Here is a 15,916-nt window from a genome sequence, read left to right as displayed (position 1 = left end):
TTTTTCCTTACCTGCTCTTGAGGAGGCTGCTCTGCCAGAGCCCTAGAATCATAGAATAATAAGAGTTGGAAGAGACCACATGGCCATCTAGTCCAACCCCCAGCCGTGAAGGAAAAGCACTATTAGAGTACCCCTGACATATAGCTATCTAGCCTCTGTTTAAAAACTTCCAAAGTGACCCATAATTTTTGTAACTCTCTAGCAGCTTCATGGATCTCCCACATCCTAGTTCAATCGCTGCACTGATATTTTGTTTCTGTTAACCATGGTATCATTTGTCGGTTTGAATCAATTTAAAACTAATTGCCCAATAGAGATGCCAGGATAACTATTGAGTACCATTTTATTCAAAATGCAAAATATTCATAGTGATTTGTTAAAATTATTTCAAGAAGTTGGGAATCATAGAATCATAGAATAGGAGAGTTGCATTCTGAAAAGTTCTGCATTTGTTTCAGACTGAAATAGTTACAGGGCCCATTCTGGGGATATCTCTGAAATGGAGGACTTTGGGATCCATGGCCATCCCTGTTCGGATCTCTGCCATGGCCAGAACTTGTGTGCTCCATGGTAACTATCTCAGTCAGCCTTAGATAGTGGTTGACATTTCTTCTGATGGTCTGTAAACCTAATACTTCAAATAAGTCAAACTACTTCATCCAATGAACTGATGCTCCTCTGTTTTCTACATTTTGAATAAAATTTGGGTGTCTTCTTTTTGAAAGTTTAACATTTCTTAGCAAATAGGTTTCCTATTTGGACAGTCAAGTTGGAAGAGCAGATATATTCCTAAAGCTGTATTCAAACCTTTAGAAAGGAAAATACTTTGTGAATGAAGTTTTAACAATCTAATGCAACCATAATACATTGGACCTTAGAATTTAACATTCGTGAAGGAGATGCTTCTCTCTCTGCTATCAGCCCTTTTCTATTAACACAGTGGTTTTCAACCTGCGGTTCCCCAGATATTTTGGCCTTCAATTCCTAGAAATCCTAACAGCTGGTAAACTGGCTGGAATTTCTGGGAGTTGTAGACCAAAACACCTGGGGACCCACAGGTTGAGAACCATTGTATTAACATTCCTAACTACAAGTCATAGGTCAAATTAAGTAGACTGATAGATTGCTTTTTATCTTTCCCAAAATGTATTTATGCTGGCTGCAATTAATTTTTAGTTATTCTGAAATTCTTCTAAAAATAGGTATTCTACTCTGATTTCCCAAACATTCACTTTTGGATTCTCCTCATTCCATAAGATAATTGCTCCATTGTTTAACACATTTATTAGAAGAATTGTGAACAGAATTTAGCGTACATAATTTAGTACACATACTTTCCAGTCAATTCTTCTTATTGCAGATATAATTTCAATTGGGGATGACTTGAGACTGTGACTGGGAAGAGAATCTTTCAAGAAGGATTAATGTCAGCTCTAAAAATAAATCTATGGTAGCAGTTCATGCCTTATTCATTTTTTTACAGTATAGATTGTGAAAAGCAGCAGCAGTTCCTATTGTTACTGATAGTCGTTTTCTTTAGATTGTGAAAACAAGATGAAAACTTAGTTTTGGGAATGTTTCATTTTCAAAAGAAATGGGATTTTTAATAGAAAAAAGTATGATCGTTTCTGTATAAGCTGGAAAAAATGGCTGTCTTCTGAACAACTCCAAATAAATTATTTTTGCTTTATTGTATACTACTTTGAAATGGCCCCCGGCATCCCCCCTCCGAACACAAACTATACTCTTTTTTTGAAGAAATAGATAAATGTAATCCTGACTGACAGTCCAATAATTTAAAAACTTTATTCCATCTATAAACCATAGTTCTGCCTCTAGTTCATGAAAATGTGACTTCTTTTCCAGGGAGAAGGAGTGGAGATTTATGGCTACCCAACCGAGTTGGGTGCTTATGTGATATAAAAGGATTTTAATAGAATTGTTTCAATTATTTTGTAGGATCTAATTGCTTAACATACAGCTAGTGAAGAAACCCAATTATCTAAATGGGAATTCTAACTCTATTTCAAAATGTTTTTGGCAAACTAACATATGCAGTCATAAAATGTGCATATGGCTACTGAAAGCTTTAATTTAATGTATATCCTTATTCCATATTCTTGTATTATTTTTTCCACATTGAAGAAAACAACCCTTCATGAAATATCTGAACTATTTGCCTCCTAGGCGAATAAGAAAAGTATTTAAATGTGTTATTCTACCAGGACAAATGGTATTATACCTAGAGATCCTGAGTTGTTTTTATTTTATCCATTTACATTGGTTTCCCAAATATTGGCATGCAAGGCAGTTTTCTTGTGTGTTTTCACATAATTTCTAATTTAGAGTGGCTATAAGGCAAACTTATCACAGCGTTTCTTGGCAGGGTTTGTTCAGGATGGGTTTGCCTTTGCTTTCTTCTGAGACTATGTATGACTTGCCCAGGGCCACCCAGTGGGTTTTCATAGCCAAGCGAGGATTCAAATCCTGCTCTCCGGGGCTCGGATAAAACACTCAAACCATTTCACCATGCTTACTGTCTTCAAGATGGTTTACAGAATATCAAAATCAAAAACGGAGTAAAAATACAAAAAAATAGTAAAATGTGTACATGTTTTTTAACCTTGTTAATCTACAGAATTGATTTATAGATTAAAATATCCATTAAAGGGAAAGATGTAAAACAATAATAAAATGACACATCATTAAAAGCTCATTGCGGTCAGCTCCTGAAGATCTGTTAGAATAGGAAAGTTTATACATGTTGATGCAAGAAGTCTAAAGAAGGAACTAACTTAGCCCAGGAGGGAATTCCAGAGTCTGCTGGAAAGGCCCTCTCCCTCTTTATCAGTTCTTAGTTTTATGCAAGGAGAGAATCCACTGCTAGTTGCAGAACCAGTTGCACAAGTTGTGGAAAGCTTTGTGGCTACAAGAACAGTTGTGGTGCTATTTGGACAATTAGAAAAACCAACTGAGTAGTACATATGTTTTGCTGCTAACTTTATGTTGGATTTAAGTCTAGCACTGAAATTCTATGCAAGTCTGTTGAGTTGAGCTTTTAATTTAACAATTTCTCCTGATGGTTAAAAATCATAACATTTACAGATGAATTGATTTAGTAAATTGTTAATTATTATTTAAATAAATTGTACCTTAAGTAGTAGATATACAAAATATAATTTGTAAGCAGATCAACATACGTTTAATTTTTTTATGTTTGTAGAATAACAAAATAATGTAAAATCTATGATGATACAATAAAGATATCTATTGCCCCACTCACTTACCCCAACTTTTTATTTCTGGGAGGGATGACTTCCCGCTTAACTCAATTGTAACATTTCTAGTAGGTTTAGCACCACCAGGAAAAACCTGTATTTCCTACTACTGTATATTGTATTTTCAAACTGTGCCTAGAGATGCCAAGAACTGAACCTGGGATTGTCTTCTGTTTGCAAATCAAGCTATAGACTTTCAGTTCACATGGCAAATGGTTGTCAGTCAAAACAAATTCAATCTATATTGAAATCTGGAAAGAAAGGAAAATGCAATTGTAGCTTTTTCTAGTAATGTGGAAGGAAAATCTCAAAATTGTTTATAATTGGTATGTGTGTATATGTATGCATGTTTGTGTGTGTGTGTGTGTGTGTGTGTGTGGGTGTGTATTTACTGTATTTATATCCCTTCCTTCTCACCCTAAAGGGGACTAAGAGCGGCCTTACAAATAGGCAGCAATTCAATGCCATAAACATACATATAATAACATTAAATTACATTAAAACCAAAAACACTAAAACAAAACAATTAAAATCAATAATTAAAATCACGCCATACAAAATCATGATCCAAGGTTGTTGCTTTTGTCATATCGCTATTCCTTATTCTCTTATTGCACTAGGACTTTCTATCCAAAAGTTTGGTCCCATGACCATGTTTTTACTGTCTTTCTGAAGGACAGGAGGGAGGGAGCTGCTCTAATTTCACTAGGAAGGAAGTTCCACATCTAAGGGGCCACTATCAGCCAGTTTACCAGCTGTTAGGATTTCTGGGAGTTGAAGGTCCAAACATCTGGGGACCCACAAGAACCACTGATTTAGGGCTTTATAGGCTAAAGTCAGCCTATATAGAGAGAGAGAGGGGGGGGGGGAATGAAAATGAATAATACAGAGTTGGAAGAGAACACAAGACCATCCAGTCTAACCTCAACGTCTCTCCCCATATATATGGTATGCATGTCAATTTCCTATTAACACAATCTCTCATGATTTGTCTAGGCTGCACTTTGTTCAACAAAATGTGTGTATATACAAAAACAAACATACATATGCACTCCATATTTCTCCAACATGTTACCAGGCTGTTTTTCTCTTTCCCGAATACCCCACCCTTTTTAAAATATACAAAGCTACAACATACAATTTATTTCTTTTTATAAAATCATTTCTTCTATTAGCGGTATATATCTTCAACACAGTTTTATGACACTACAGTGACTTTGGAGTTGTGGTGTTTTAATTCAAGATGCTAGTACGAATTCTGTAATAAAATGTTGTAATAGACTACTAGGTCTTATGAATTATCCAGTAGTTGGAAGCATCTCTGTATTCAAGATGTTGATGATATTATTAAAGGAAAGGAAACATGTTTTATCTAATAAACTGTAGTGCCTCTCCATACTTCCTATATCCATGACATTAATTGTAAATATTTTATGTCTCAGATATAATTAAAGAACAGAACAAGGAACTAAGAGGCACACAGAGGGCTATAGTAAGAGACCGGGCTGCGTTGGAGAGACAGGAAAAACAACTGGTGAGTAGGGCAACGACTCTTCCATCATGTTTCATAAGTAACGCAACCAAAGTAATTGTGGCAAAGATGAAACACACCATTTTAACATTACCACTTAATGATTGTGTTCTCTAATTTTTTTTTAATTTCTGAATAATTTCCCCTTTCCCTGAAGGAGTATCACCCAAAAAACTTTGTTTTTAAAAGACTCGTCACTTTGATTTTCTACTTGTGTTGCCATTTCCTGAAAAAATTATAACGTTAGTGCTGAAAGGCTTAAAAGAGCACACACCATATAAACACAACTTTTCTTTCACTAATAGGAGTTAGAAATAAAGAAAATGGCCAAGACAGGAAACAAAGAAGCATGTAAGGTTCTAGCAAAGCAGCTTGTGCAGCTGAGAAAACAGAAGACTCGAACCTACGCCGTTAGCTCAAAAGTTACATCGATGTCAACGCAAACAAAACTGATGAACTCCCAGATGAAGATGGCAGGAGCAATGTCAACAACAGCAAAGGTAAGCAAATTATCCTGTAGTTGCCAGTCAATAGTGTTTTACTGCATGAAATGTAACTTACAGTTAGCAGTAAAAGTTATCAAAGTTATAACTTCAACTGTTAATAGATGGTCTTGTTCAAAGAAGCTAAACTGATATGTGGCTGACCATTAAAGTCTCAAAATGGGTGACAATATTATATATAATCTTATATACAACCTGGCATATAAATCTGTGGGGGGAATTTGTCTACTATTCCCCATCTAGTTCTCTCCGTCACTATTTTGCAATTTAAATGAAAAAAGTATAGTATAACCCTATTTTTGACTGAGTGTCCATGGAAACAATTGCTTTTTGACTCTTTAATGAGCTGTGAAAGTGTTAAAGGTGCATGTATGGAGGTAACAGACATGTGGCTTTTTACAGGTCAGTATTTTAGAAGGATTATGGTACAGTGTACTTACCATAATCCTTCTAAAATACTAACCTGTACATTTAGGGTGTGGAGTTAGAATGGAAGAATGTGGTGAATTCTGATTGGCTGGAATATGATGTTTGGAACTAGAGAATGAAAAATGACAGTTAGGGTTTAGATTTTATGGTGGGAGGTAGCTTTTGTGGGTAGGAGTAAATTATAGATAGAGAAGGTAGGGATTTAGATTTCAGTTTCTTAGAATAAAGATCACCAGAGGAAGGTAAGTGACAGTCTACCAGCAGCCACACTCCCCCTCCTGATATTTTCCTCTCTTCAAGATCTCAGCGGTCTCCATAGGTTACTAAAGATATGCATCAGGAATTATTGACATTATGTGGGCTGTTTTTAATTCTGTAGAGTCTTATTTCTAAATATGATTAGTTCTGTAAATTATTGTACATACAATCTTGGTATGGTATTAAGCATTTTGAATTGTTAGCCCCAGGTAACAATCAGCTTGGTGGGCTCAAAATCCAAGCCATAATGAATGCAGATATCTACTTTTTCAAAAGGAAAAACATTTATTCCAGAAATTCAACAAATGGAGTCTTTTACAACAATGGTTTTATAGTTCGCCTTATCTCTACCAGCTAACATAATAAGGGATATAACCTTCTGTTCACCCGTTGAACAGCCCAAGGAAATGACTGCTTTTTGGGTTGGGAACCTGCTCAATCTTTTTTTTAACTAGGCAGGCTTTGACAAATGGAGAACAAAAGTTTCAGTTGTCAATTCAAGGCTCTCAGATTGAGTGAAACTTTGCCTTAAGAAGTATTTCACCCATTCCAAAAGAGAATATACCCCATTACAAGTTTTTACTATATTTTTATTTAATTTTTTCTATGATAAAAATGAAGATTTGTCCCAGTGGATGACACCCCCTGCCCAAAAAACACCATCCACCGCATTTCCCCCCTCTTCTTTTTTTCTAATCTGTTCTCACATTAATATCCCATAGATTATGTTGGGTAGAATGTAACCAACATGGAGATATCTCATTTTAGCCTCATAACATCCCTTTGATTTTGGTGACAGACATTTGTTGAAATTGCTCTGTGACTGTATGGCAGAGCAAATATGTGAAGACATTTTCTTAACCTCCAGTTAGAGGCACTGAAAGCAAGAGCTGGTGGAGTGTCTCCTATGATCACTGAATTAAAATGCTTACCTTGGACTGCAGTTTGGGAGAATTTGGAATCATATGGAAGGGCTGGCATATGCCTTTGGGGAGCTTACCTTTCTTGAAAGAACCAGTAACAATAGCAGTTTTCACTGCATCAGAATTGAGATTTTTACTAGACTTTGAAGAATGTGGATAGTATGCCACCCTCTGTGGTGCAGCGGGTTAAACTGCTCAGCTGCTAAACTTGCTGGTTGAAAGGTCGGCGGTTGGAATCTGGGGAGCAGGGTGAGCTCCTGCTTTTCGGCCCAGCTTCTGCCAACTTAGCAGTTTGAAAACATGCAAATGTGAGTAGAGCAATAAGTACTGCTTCTGTGGGAAGGTAATGGAACTTCACGCAGTCTTGCTGGCTACATGAATTAGATGTCTATGGAAAAAGCGCTAGAGTCAGACATGGCTAGACTTAATGTCAAGGGAAACATTTACCTTTACCTATGCTCAAACACGTTCTGGTTCACTACAATGCCCTTATTCATCATTAAGACATGAGATTTTGTTTGCCTAACAAATGAGTGTTCCTTGTCCTTGAAAAGTTCCAGAACCAGACCTGTAAACTATTCTTGTAAACTAAGTTGTCACTATTTCTCAATAATGTTATACAGATTCTTTTTGTAGACAAATTGTCAACAAAATATATAAGAAGATGCCTGTTAATATCTCACAAAAGACATTCAAACAAGAACTTTTGTGCTGTCAAACCTTTTCCATTTTGCTGTGGAAATCAGGCCTCATCTACATTTATGGATATTGGTTTGCGTTCTGTAAAATTGATGTTGCAGGAAGGTGATACAATTTATTTCCATGTGTGTAACACCTTCAACAATAGGTATTTCAGTGTGGTTTACCAATCATATGAAAAAGATAAGTAAAATAATACAGAAACAAGCACAGTGGTAAGCTACATGATAAATTTCCCGTTTATTCAACAGTATATGAAAGATAGCTCAAAATCCTGTAAAATTCCTCCCACTCCCTAATGTACATAGTGGAAAATATCAAATGTATGCGGCAGCTAAAAGGTGAGAGAACACAAGCTATCTACATCAAAGAAAGTGCCAGGTAAACTAGACTTAAGTATGGTTTACCTGACACAAGTTAATGTCAGACTATGATTTATTAATTTTATTAGGAGCCCCAGGTGGCACAGTGGGTTAAATCCTTGTGTTGGCAGGACTGATGACTTGAAGGTTGGGGTGCTGACCTGAAAGTTGCCGGTTTGAATCCAACTCGAGGATGAGCTCCCTTTATCAGCTCCAGCTCCACGTGAAGACATGAGAGAAGCCTCCCACAAGGATGGTAAAAAAACATCAAAACATCCAGGCGTCCCCTGGGCAACATCCTTGCAGACTGCCAATTCTCTAACACCAGAAGCCACTTGCAGTTTCTCAAGTCACTCCTGACACGAAAAAAAAATTGAAGTTGACTTATTTCAATAAACCCTGATTAAGGTTAACTAAAGTTTGGAGTTAGGATGTGAAGCTGAACAGTGGTTAATTAAAAACCAGAGTAATAGCTTCTGTGCTGTTCTCATTAATGAGGAAAGAAGTGAGGAGAGGGCAGTTAACATGCCCAAGGCCTCTTCAAGTAATTAGTAATTTGATCAGACCACATCATTACCGGAAATAACTATTAGCAATAGCTAATGTGTGATTGCACAAGATTTGATTGCTATTCAGAGGTGCATTCCAGTGTGCAGGTTTTTATAGTTTTAAGTGATCATCTATATATATAAAAGGATAAAGTTGTTTGCACAGTGACTATAACAACACAACTAAACGCCCTAGAAATACGAAACTTGGCAACACAACGCAAAAGCCTTCCCTCCAGGTTGTAACAACACAACCACACCACAAAATCACAATCTGGACCCACAAAACTCACAACAACACATCATGACTATAACACAACTAAGCGTCCCAGAAATACGAAACTTGGCACACAACTAAACGCCCGAGAAATACGAAACTTGACATCACAACGCAAAAGCCTTGCCTCCCGGTTGTAACAACACAACCACACCACAAAACCACAATCCAGACCCACAAAACTCACAACGCATCGTGACTATAACAACACAACTAAACACCCCAGAAATAAGAAACTTGGCACACAACTAAACACCCCAGAAATACAAAACTTGACAACACAACGCAAAAGCCTTGCCTCCTGGTTGTAACAACACAACCACACCACAAAAGGACAGGTTGCTCACCTGTAACCATGTTTCTTCGAGTGTACTCTGTGAATTCACACTAATGGAGAAGCTGCGCCTGCGCAGGTTCCGACGGAAACTCTTCCAAGCTGAAGTTCAAATTTTGGCGGTAACCACGCCCCCCCCTTCCCAAGGGGCATATAAGGCGGCCCCAGGCGCCCGCTCTCCAGTTCCTACGCCGCCAAGGCAACGAGAAAGGGAGAGGTTTGCCAGAGGGGAAGGAAGGGCGGGTTTGTGTGAATTCACAGAGTACACTCGAAGAAACATGGTTACAGGTGAGCAACCTGTCCTTTTTCTTCGTGTACTCTGTGAATGCACACTAATGGAGACTGACACGCTAAGGTCCCGGATGGTGGGACAAGGCAAACTCGACAATTTAGTGAATGTCCAAACACATATTTATTAGGACATAATGAGATAACAGTCCCAAGAGACCAGTGCAATCAATTGTCCGAAAGGACCAGTGCAATGCAAACATGAGCATAGTAGAAGAGGAAACATAACATAGAAATTTTTCAATAAACATGATAGAAAAAAGCACTCAATTGCATATAGTGCATATAAACGCTCTCCCAGGGGGAAGAGGGACAAACACATCATGGTCTTTGACATATCCGCCAGGATCAATAAGGCGGGTACCAAGTAATAGAGCAACTGCTCAACACAATCAGGGGAAAAACACATCCCTAGAGGTAGGTATGGGGAAAACGACCGGCCGAAACTTGAAGGAGAGGTATAGAGAGTCGCCTGCGGGTGAATATAAGGAGAAAAGACGTTTGAGAGTCAGGAGAGGCAAGATGAGAGTACTGATCTTGCAAAGGCCGAGTCCTTTAAGGCTTTATTGTCCAGCCTGTAGTGAGAGACAAACGTAAGAGGGTTTGACCAGATAGCCGCTTTGCATATGGAGTCAAGCGGAATACCCCTAAGGAAGGCGGTTGAAGCCGAGAGGCCCCTAGTCGACCTCGGGCGGATGGATGGAGGAGGAGGTCGCTTGGCTAGTTCGTAGGCCAACTCAATGGCCTGAGCGATCCAGTGGGACAGTCTTTGGGAAGAGATGGGATTACCCAACTTGTCCTGGGCATAGGCGACAAAGAGTCTTTGTGTCTTACGGATGTCTTTGGTACGGTCCCTGTAGAAGAGAAGTGCCCTTCGAACGTCGAGAAGGTGCAGTTTTTGCTCTAGAGGAGAGGAGGGGTTAGAGAAGAAAGCTGGTAGGACAATGTCTTGATTGAGGTGGAAAGCTGACACCACCTTAGGGAGAAAGGTAATGTCCGGGCGAAGAACAGCGCGGTCATGGTGAAAACGTAGATAAGGCTCGTCGACCCTGAGAGCAGCAAGCTCGGATGGCCGTCGTGCCGACGTGATCGCCACTAGAAAGGCCAACTTCCAGGAAAGCAGACGGAGATCGGTCGAGGCAAGCGGTTCGAAGGGAGCAGAAGTGAGTTGAGAAAGTACAAGTTCGAGATTCCAGCCCGGCGTAGGTGGTAGCGACGGCGGGCAGATGTTATTGTAGCCTCGGAGAAAGGTTTTGATCAAGTGGTGAGAAAAGAGAGATGGCTGACCGTGGCGTTGAAAAGACCAGGAAAGAGCTGCGAGATAAGCTTTAATAGAAGCGAGAGAGAGTTTCTTCTCGACGAGGGTCATGAGGAAGTCGAGGACCACCGATACCGAGGTCGGGAAGGTGTCGACGTTACGGGATCGAAGGAAGGCGTGAAAGCGAGAGAGTTTATAGGAATAAGCCTTGGTAGTAGACGGCTTATGGGCTGCCCGAAGGACGTCTTGCAGGTCCTGCGGAAGGGAGGCTAGGTAAGAATCCTCCATGCAGTGAGATGAAGGGAAGGGAGGTCCGGGTGAAGAATTTTGCCGTCCTCCCTTGAGAGAAGGTGCGGCGAGGGAGGCAGAGGGCGAAACGTTCCTCTGGAGAGACGAAGAAGGGCCGGATACCACGGTTGGCGGGGCCAGGCCGGAGCTATGAGAATCGCTGTGACCGAGATCGAGAGAAGTCTTTCGAGAACTTTCGGTATGAGAGGAAACGGTGGAAAAAGATAAAGCATCTCCGCCGACCAGTCCAGTAGAAAGGCATCTCCTAGACAGCCGGGGAAGGAGTTCGGGGGAAGTCTCGCCCCGTAGCGGGGTAGCTGAGCGTTGTGGGGAGACGCGAAGAGATCCAGAGTAGGGCGTCCCCAGTGGAGGAACAGACCGTCGAGGATCTCGGGATCGAGCTTCCACTCGTGAGAGGAAGATGTCATCCTGCTGAGGGCATCTGCTAGGTCGTTTTGGGCGCCCGGCAGGTGGATTGCAGAGACCTGTACGTCGTGGGCTATGCACCAAACCCAGAGACGGGAGGAGAGGAGCATCAATTTCCTCGAACCCGTACCGCCCTGTTTGTTGATGTAGAATACTGCTACGAGGTTGTCCGATTGAATGAGGATGGACTTGTGACGGATGAGGCGGGAGAATGCTTTGAGGGCTTTGAGAATGGTTGGCTCTCTCGGAAGGGGACCAAAGGTCTTGAACCGTTAGACCGCTCATGTGGGCTCCCCAAGCGTAGGTGGAGGAGTCCGTGGTTATGGTTAGCGACGGCGGGGCTGGATGAAATGGGAGGCCCCTGCACACGTTTTGGTGAGACGTCCACCATGAGAGGGACTGGCGGACGAACGACGGTACCGACAGGTATCTGGAGTTGTGGTGGTAGAACGGCTTGAAAGTGTCTATAAACCACCTTTGCAGGACCCGAAGGCGCAGCCTGGCAAACGGGGTCGTGAGAACCGTGGAGGCCATGTGGCCCAGAAGGACTTGGATGGCACGGGCTCTGACCCTCCGGGCAGATCGACAAAGGGCGATGTGGTGGCGGAGAGCTAGGAATCTGTCGAACGGAAGTGAAACAGTCTCTGTGACGGAGTCGAAGAGGGCCCCGATGAACCGGATTCGGGTTGACGGGGAGAGATTTGACTTCTCGGAGTTGAGTTGGAGGCCGAGAGATTTTAGAAGACGCAGCGTGAAGGAAACGTGGTTTTCGAGAAGAACCGGATCGGGCCCGACGAGAAGCCAGTCGTCCAGATAAGGAAAGACCGTGATGCCATGTAGCCTGAGGTGGGCCGCTACGGCGGCGACGACCTTGGTAAAGACCCTCGGGGCCGTAACGAGGCCGAAGGGTAAAACGGTAAATTGGTAGGTTTGGTCGAGAACTTTGAAACAGAGGAACCGTCTGTGCGCCTCCCGTATCGCCACGTGGAAGTAGGCGTCTCGTAAGTCTATGGAGGCAAAGTAGTCTCCCCGCTGCAGCATCGGGAGGATAGAGGCAATAGAGACCATCCTGAATTTGGAAGGGCGAATGAATATATTGAGGGCCCTTAGGTCCAGAATGGGGCGTAGCCCACCTCCTCTCTTCGGGACTGTAAAGTATCTGGAGAAGAAACTTAAAGGGTCCAGTTCGGGAGGGGAGGGACGGATGGCGCCTTTGGCCAGTAATGCCTCGACTTCGGCCAGTATCTCTGGGGAAGGAGTTGAGTGGAGAATGCGACCTGTAGGTGGGAGGTCCGTGAACTCTAAGGCGTAGCCGTCTTGGACAATGCGAAGAACCCATGCATCTGAAGTAATAGACTCGCAGTGATTGTAGAAGGGGGCTAGGCGGTCTGCAAAGGCGCCGGAGGGTCGAGGCAGCGTGGGCTCTGCATCGGTAGCGGGCGAGGAGCTTTGGCAGGGGTTGGCGTCAGGTACGCCGGTTAGCCTGCGGAGGAGCGGGGGTGGTTCGACCGCATTGCTTTTGTGGATGAGGTCCCCGACGAGGTTGGTGATGGGTTTGATTATTCGAGCCCGAAGGCCGCCTGAAAGAGTGGTGTCTGAAAGATTGCGGCGGGAAGCGGCGGGAGCGGTGCGGGAACCAGCGGGTGCGCTGAGGTTGCGGTTGGTCGCCACATTTAGACGCAAGAATTTTAAAGTCATGATTAGACTTGAGTTTGTCATCGGTACCGGAGTTAAATAGTCCGAGCGCGTCAAAGGGAAGGTCTTCAATGACCTGTCTGGAAGATGAAGAGAGACCCGAAGACCTCAGCCAGGCGTGGCGGCGGATGGATATCGCGTGGGCAATCATCTTGCCCGCAGTATCACCTGTATGTTTCGCCATTTGTATTTGGTGGTGAGCAAGCGAGTCTGCTTCCTGTTGGAGGGTAGTGAGGACGGAGCGGTCTTCGTCCGACATCTTAGCGAAGAAGGGCTGTGCCTTCTCCCAGATAATCTGCTGGTAGGCACCCATGCAGGCTCCATAGTTCGCCATGCGGCAAAGCAAAAGGGCTCCGGAGTAAAGTTTTCGACCCACGGCGTCGAAGCGCTTCCCTTCTCTGTCGGCCGGAGTGTTCGACTGACGACCTGAGGATTGAGAGGCCTTAACGACCAGGGAGTTGGGGTCGGGGTGGTGTTTGAGCCATTCCAAGGTATCATCGTCGGTACGGTACCAAGTCTCGATCCTCTTCGAGGTCGGAGGAATGGAGGAAGGGGTTTTCCAGGAGGCCTGGATAACGTCCAACAGATAAGGCAGGAAAGGGAGTAGCGTGGCCGGCGGAGCTTGGGCCTGCACCCTTTTGAAAACTGGATCAGACACTGCTTTGGAAGTCTGCTTGATCTCCAAACCCAGGGCGTCGGCCATTCTGACCATTTGATCAGAGAAAGCACGAATATTGTCAGTAGGAGAAGGCGGGTCCGCCTCATACGCATCGTGGGGAGGAGAGAGGTCGAGACCGAGAGAGACCACCGAGGCCGAGAGGACAGAGTCTGGGCGGTCAACATCAACATCTTCCTCCTCAGCCCCTTGGGGGGACTGAGGGGGAGAAGAAAGCACAGTCTCGGGAGGAGGCATGGCCTCGCGGGAAGAGAGGGTCGGGAGCCGAGGATCCTTGGAGGCTGAGGCCTGAGCTGCTCGAGCCAGGTGAGCCGTTTGTCTGCCACGCTCCGGTGTCGAGGTGGGAGGGAAGAGCTGTTGGCGCGACGAGTGAGGCGGCGCAAGGGGCTCCGGCACCGGCACCCTGACCACCGTTTGGGTAGAGTGGTGGGGTGAGTCCTGCAGCTCCCCTTCAGACAGGGGGTGCAATGGAGATTGAGAAACATCTCTAGGCCTCTGTGCTGGCACAATTGGAGAGGATCTTCTCGAGGAGGTTGCCGAGGAAGATGGCTGGTCTCTCCTTGAGGAGGCCGAGGAAGAGGAGCGCTGAGTCAGCCGTTTCTTTGTCGGCGGTTGCTTGGATGCAACCCTCAAGGACTTGCCAGGTGTGGGAGGAACCACAGCTGAGTCAGATTGCGCTCGACGAGACTCCTCGTGAGCCCTTTTAAAGGCTATTTTGATAGCAGAGGAGGACGGAGGGGAGCCGATACGAGAGCGGATCGAGGTCACCGAAGCCAAAGAGCTCGACGTCGAGGAAGGCCCCACCTTTCCGGAGCGGGTTGATACGGTAGCCGTCGTCACGGTACACGGTGGCTTGACCGGCTTAGCGGCCCTGGAGGTCTTGGACGCCCTGGACGAGACCGAGGAGGCTTTAGCTGACGGAGGCTTAGCTGGTGGCGCCGACATAGCTCTTAGGGCTGAAGACGACGACGTACCCGACGTCGACGGAGTCGGTTCTGGCGCGAGAGATTTTTCGTAAAGTGCCGCTCTAAGCCTAGCGGCTCTGTTCTTTCTGGCCTGAGCTGTGAGAGCTAGGCAGAAACGGCAGGTACTGACCACATGAGCCTCGCCAAGACAGAAGAGGCACTTGGCGTGGCCGTCCGAGTCAGGAATTTTAGCAGCACACTGCGTGCAACGCTTGAAACGAGTAGTAGACATGCGAAGAGTCCGAAGTGAACCTTGCGGCGGAAAAAAAGGAACTGGAGAGCGGGCGCCTGGGGCCGCCTTATATGCCCCTTGGGAAGGGGGGGGCGTGGTTACCGCCAAAATTTGAACTTCAGCTTGGAAGAGTTTCCGTCGGAACCTGCGCAGGCGCAGCTTCTCCATTAGTGTGCATTCACAGAGTACACGAAGAAAAACCACAATCCGGACCCACAAAACTCACAACAACGCATAGTGACTATAACAACACAACTAAATGCCCCAGAAATACGAAACTTGGCAACACAACACAAAAGCCTTCCCTTGGTTGTAACAACACAACCACACCACAAAACCACAATCCGGACCCACAAAACTCACAAAAACACATTGTGACTATAACAACACAAGTAAACCAGATGGCCATCTTTATGAGGGGTTTAGGTGGGGTCTTCCGCCATGACAAAAAGAAAGAAAGGGGTTGGACTGGATGCAAACTACAAATCCCAGCACCCCATGGCATGGAGTCCATGCATTTCAATTAGAGGCCTCTTCCTTCTCCCTTTCCCCGCCATCCAACCCACTGACCTAGTTCCATGGCTCCGTGGGCAGGAAAGGCTGGGACAAATAGAACGAAGGAAGGAGGGAGGGAAGGGAAGCGAAGGAACGCCAAGTATAAGAGCCTGCCCTCTCTGCCCGGAAGGCCAAGAGCAAAAGGGAGAAAAAGACAATTGATCTGGTTATATTTATCCTCCTTTCTGACCAGTGTGTTCTTATCAGCGAGCTCAGGATCAAAGCAGAGAAAGGGAACAGCATAGGAATAAAGGAAACAAGGAGAGCACCCACGCTATCTATCCATCCAGTCATCTATCCATCCACTCACCCACTAATAATAAACACCTACACAGGCAAAACAAAAAAAAAGACTATTGTACCACAATAAAAATATAAACTGCACTCAGCA

At 44.2% G+C, this 15,916-nt stretch overlaps 1 protein-coding gene across 2 annotated transcripts in view; it reads left to right on the top strand.

The window, feature by feature from the left end:
• Positions 1-15,916, top strand: part of chmp2b (charged multivesicular body protein 2B) — a 32,925-nt gene that overhangs the window by 13,481 nt on the left and 3,528 nt on the right. For both annotated transcript variants that reach the window (XM_062974971.1, XM_003219125.4), the window contains exons 2-3: positions 4,721-4,812; positions 5,115-5,309. In XM_062974971.1, coding sequence (XP_062831041.1) covers positions 4,721-4,812; positions 5,115-5,309 — 287 coding nt within the window. The remainder of the gene's footprint in view (positions 1-4,720; positions 4,813-5,114; positions 5,310-15,916) is intronic.

This window comes from Anolis carolinensis, chromosome 3 (assembly GCF_035594765.1).
Source record: "Anolis carolinensis isolate JA03-04 chromosome 3, rAnoCar3.1.pri, whole genome shotgun sequence".
NCBI lineage: Eukaryota > Metazoa > Chordata > Lepidosauria > Squamata > Dactyloidae > Anolis > Anolis carolinensis.
Note: the sequence above shows the minus strand (reverse complement) of the source record. Positions and strands in the feature narration are given on the sequence as shown.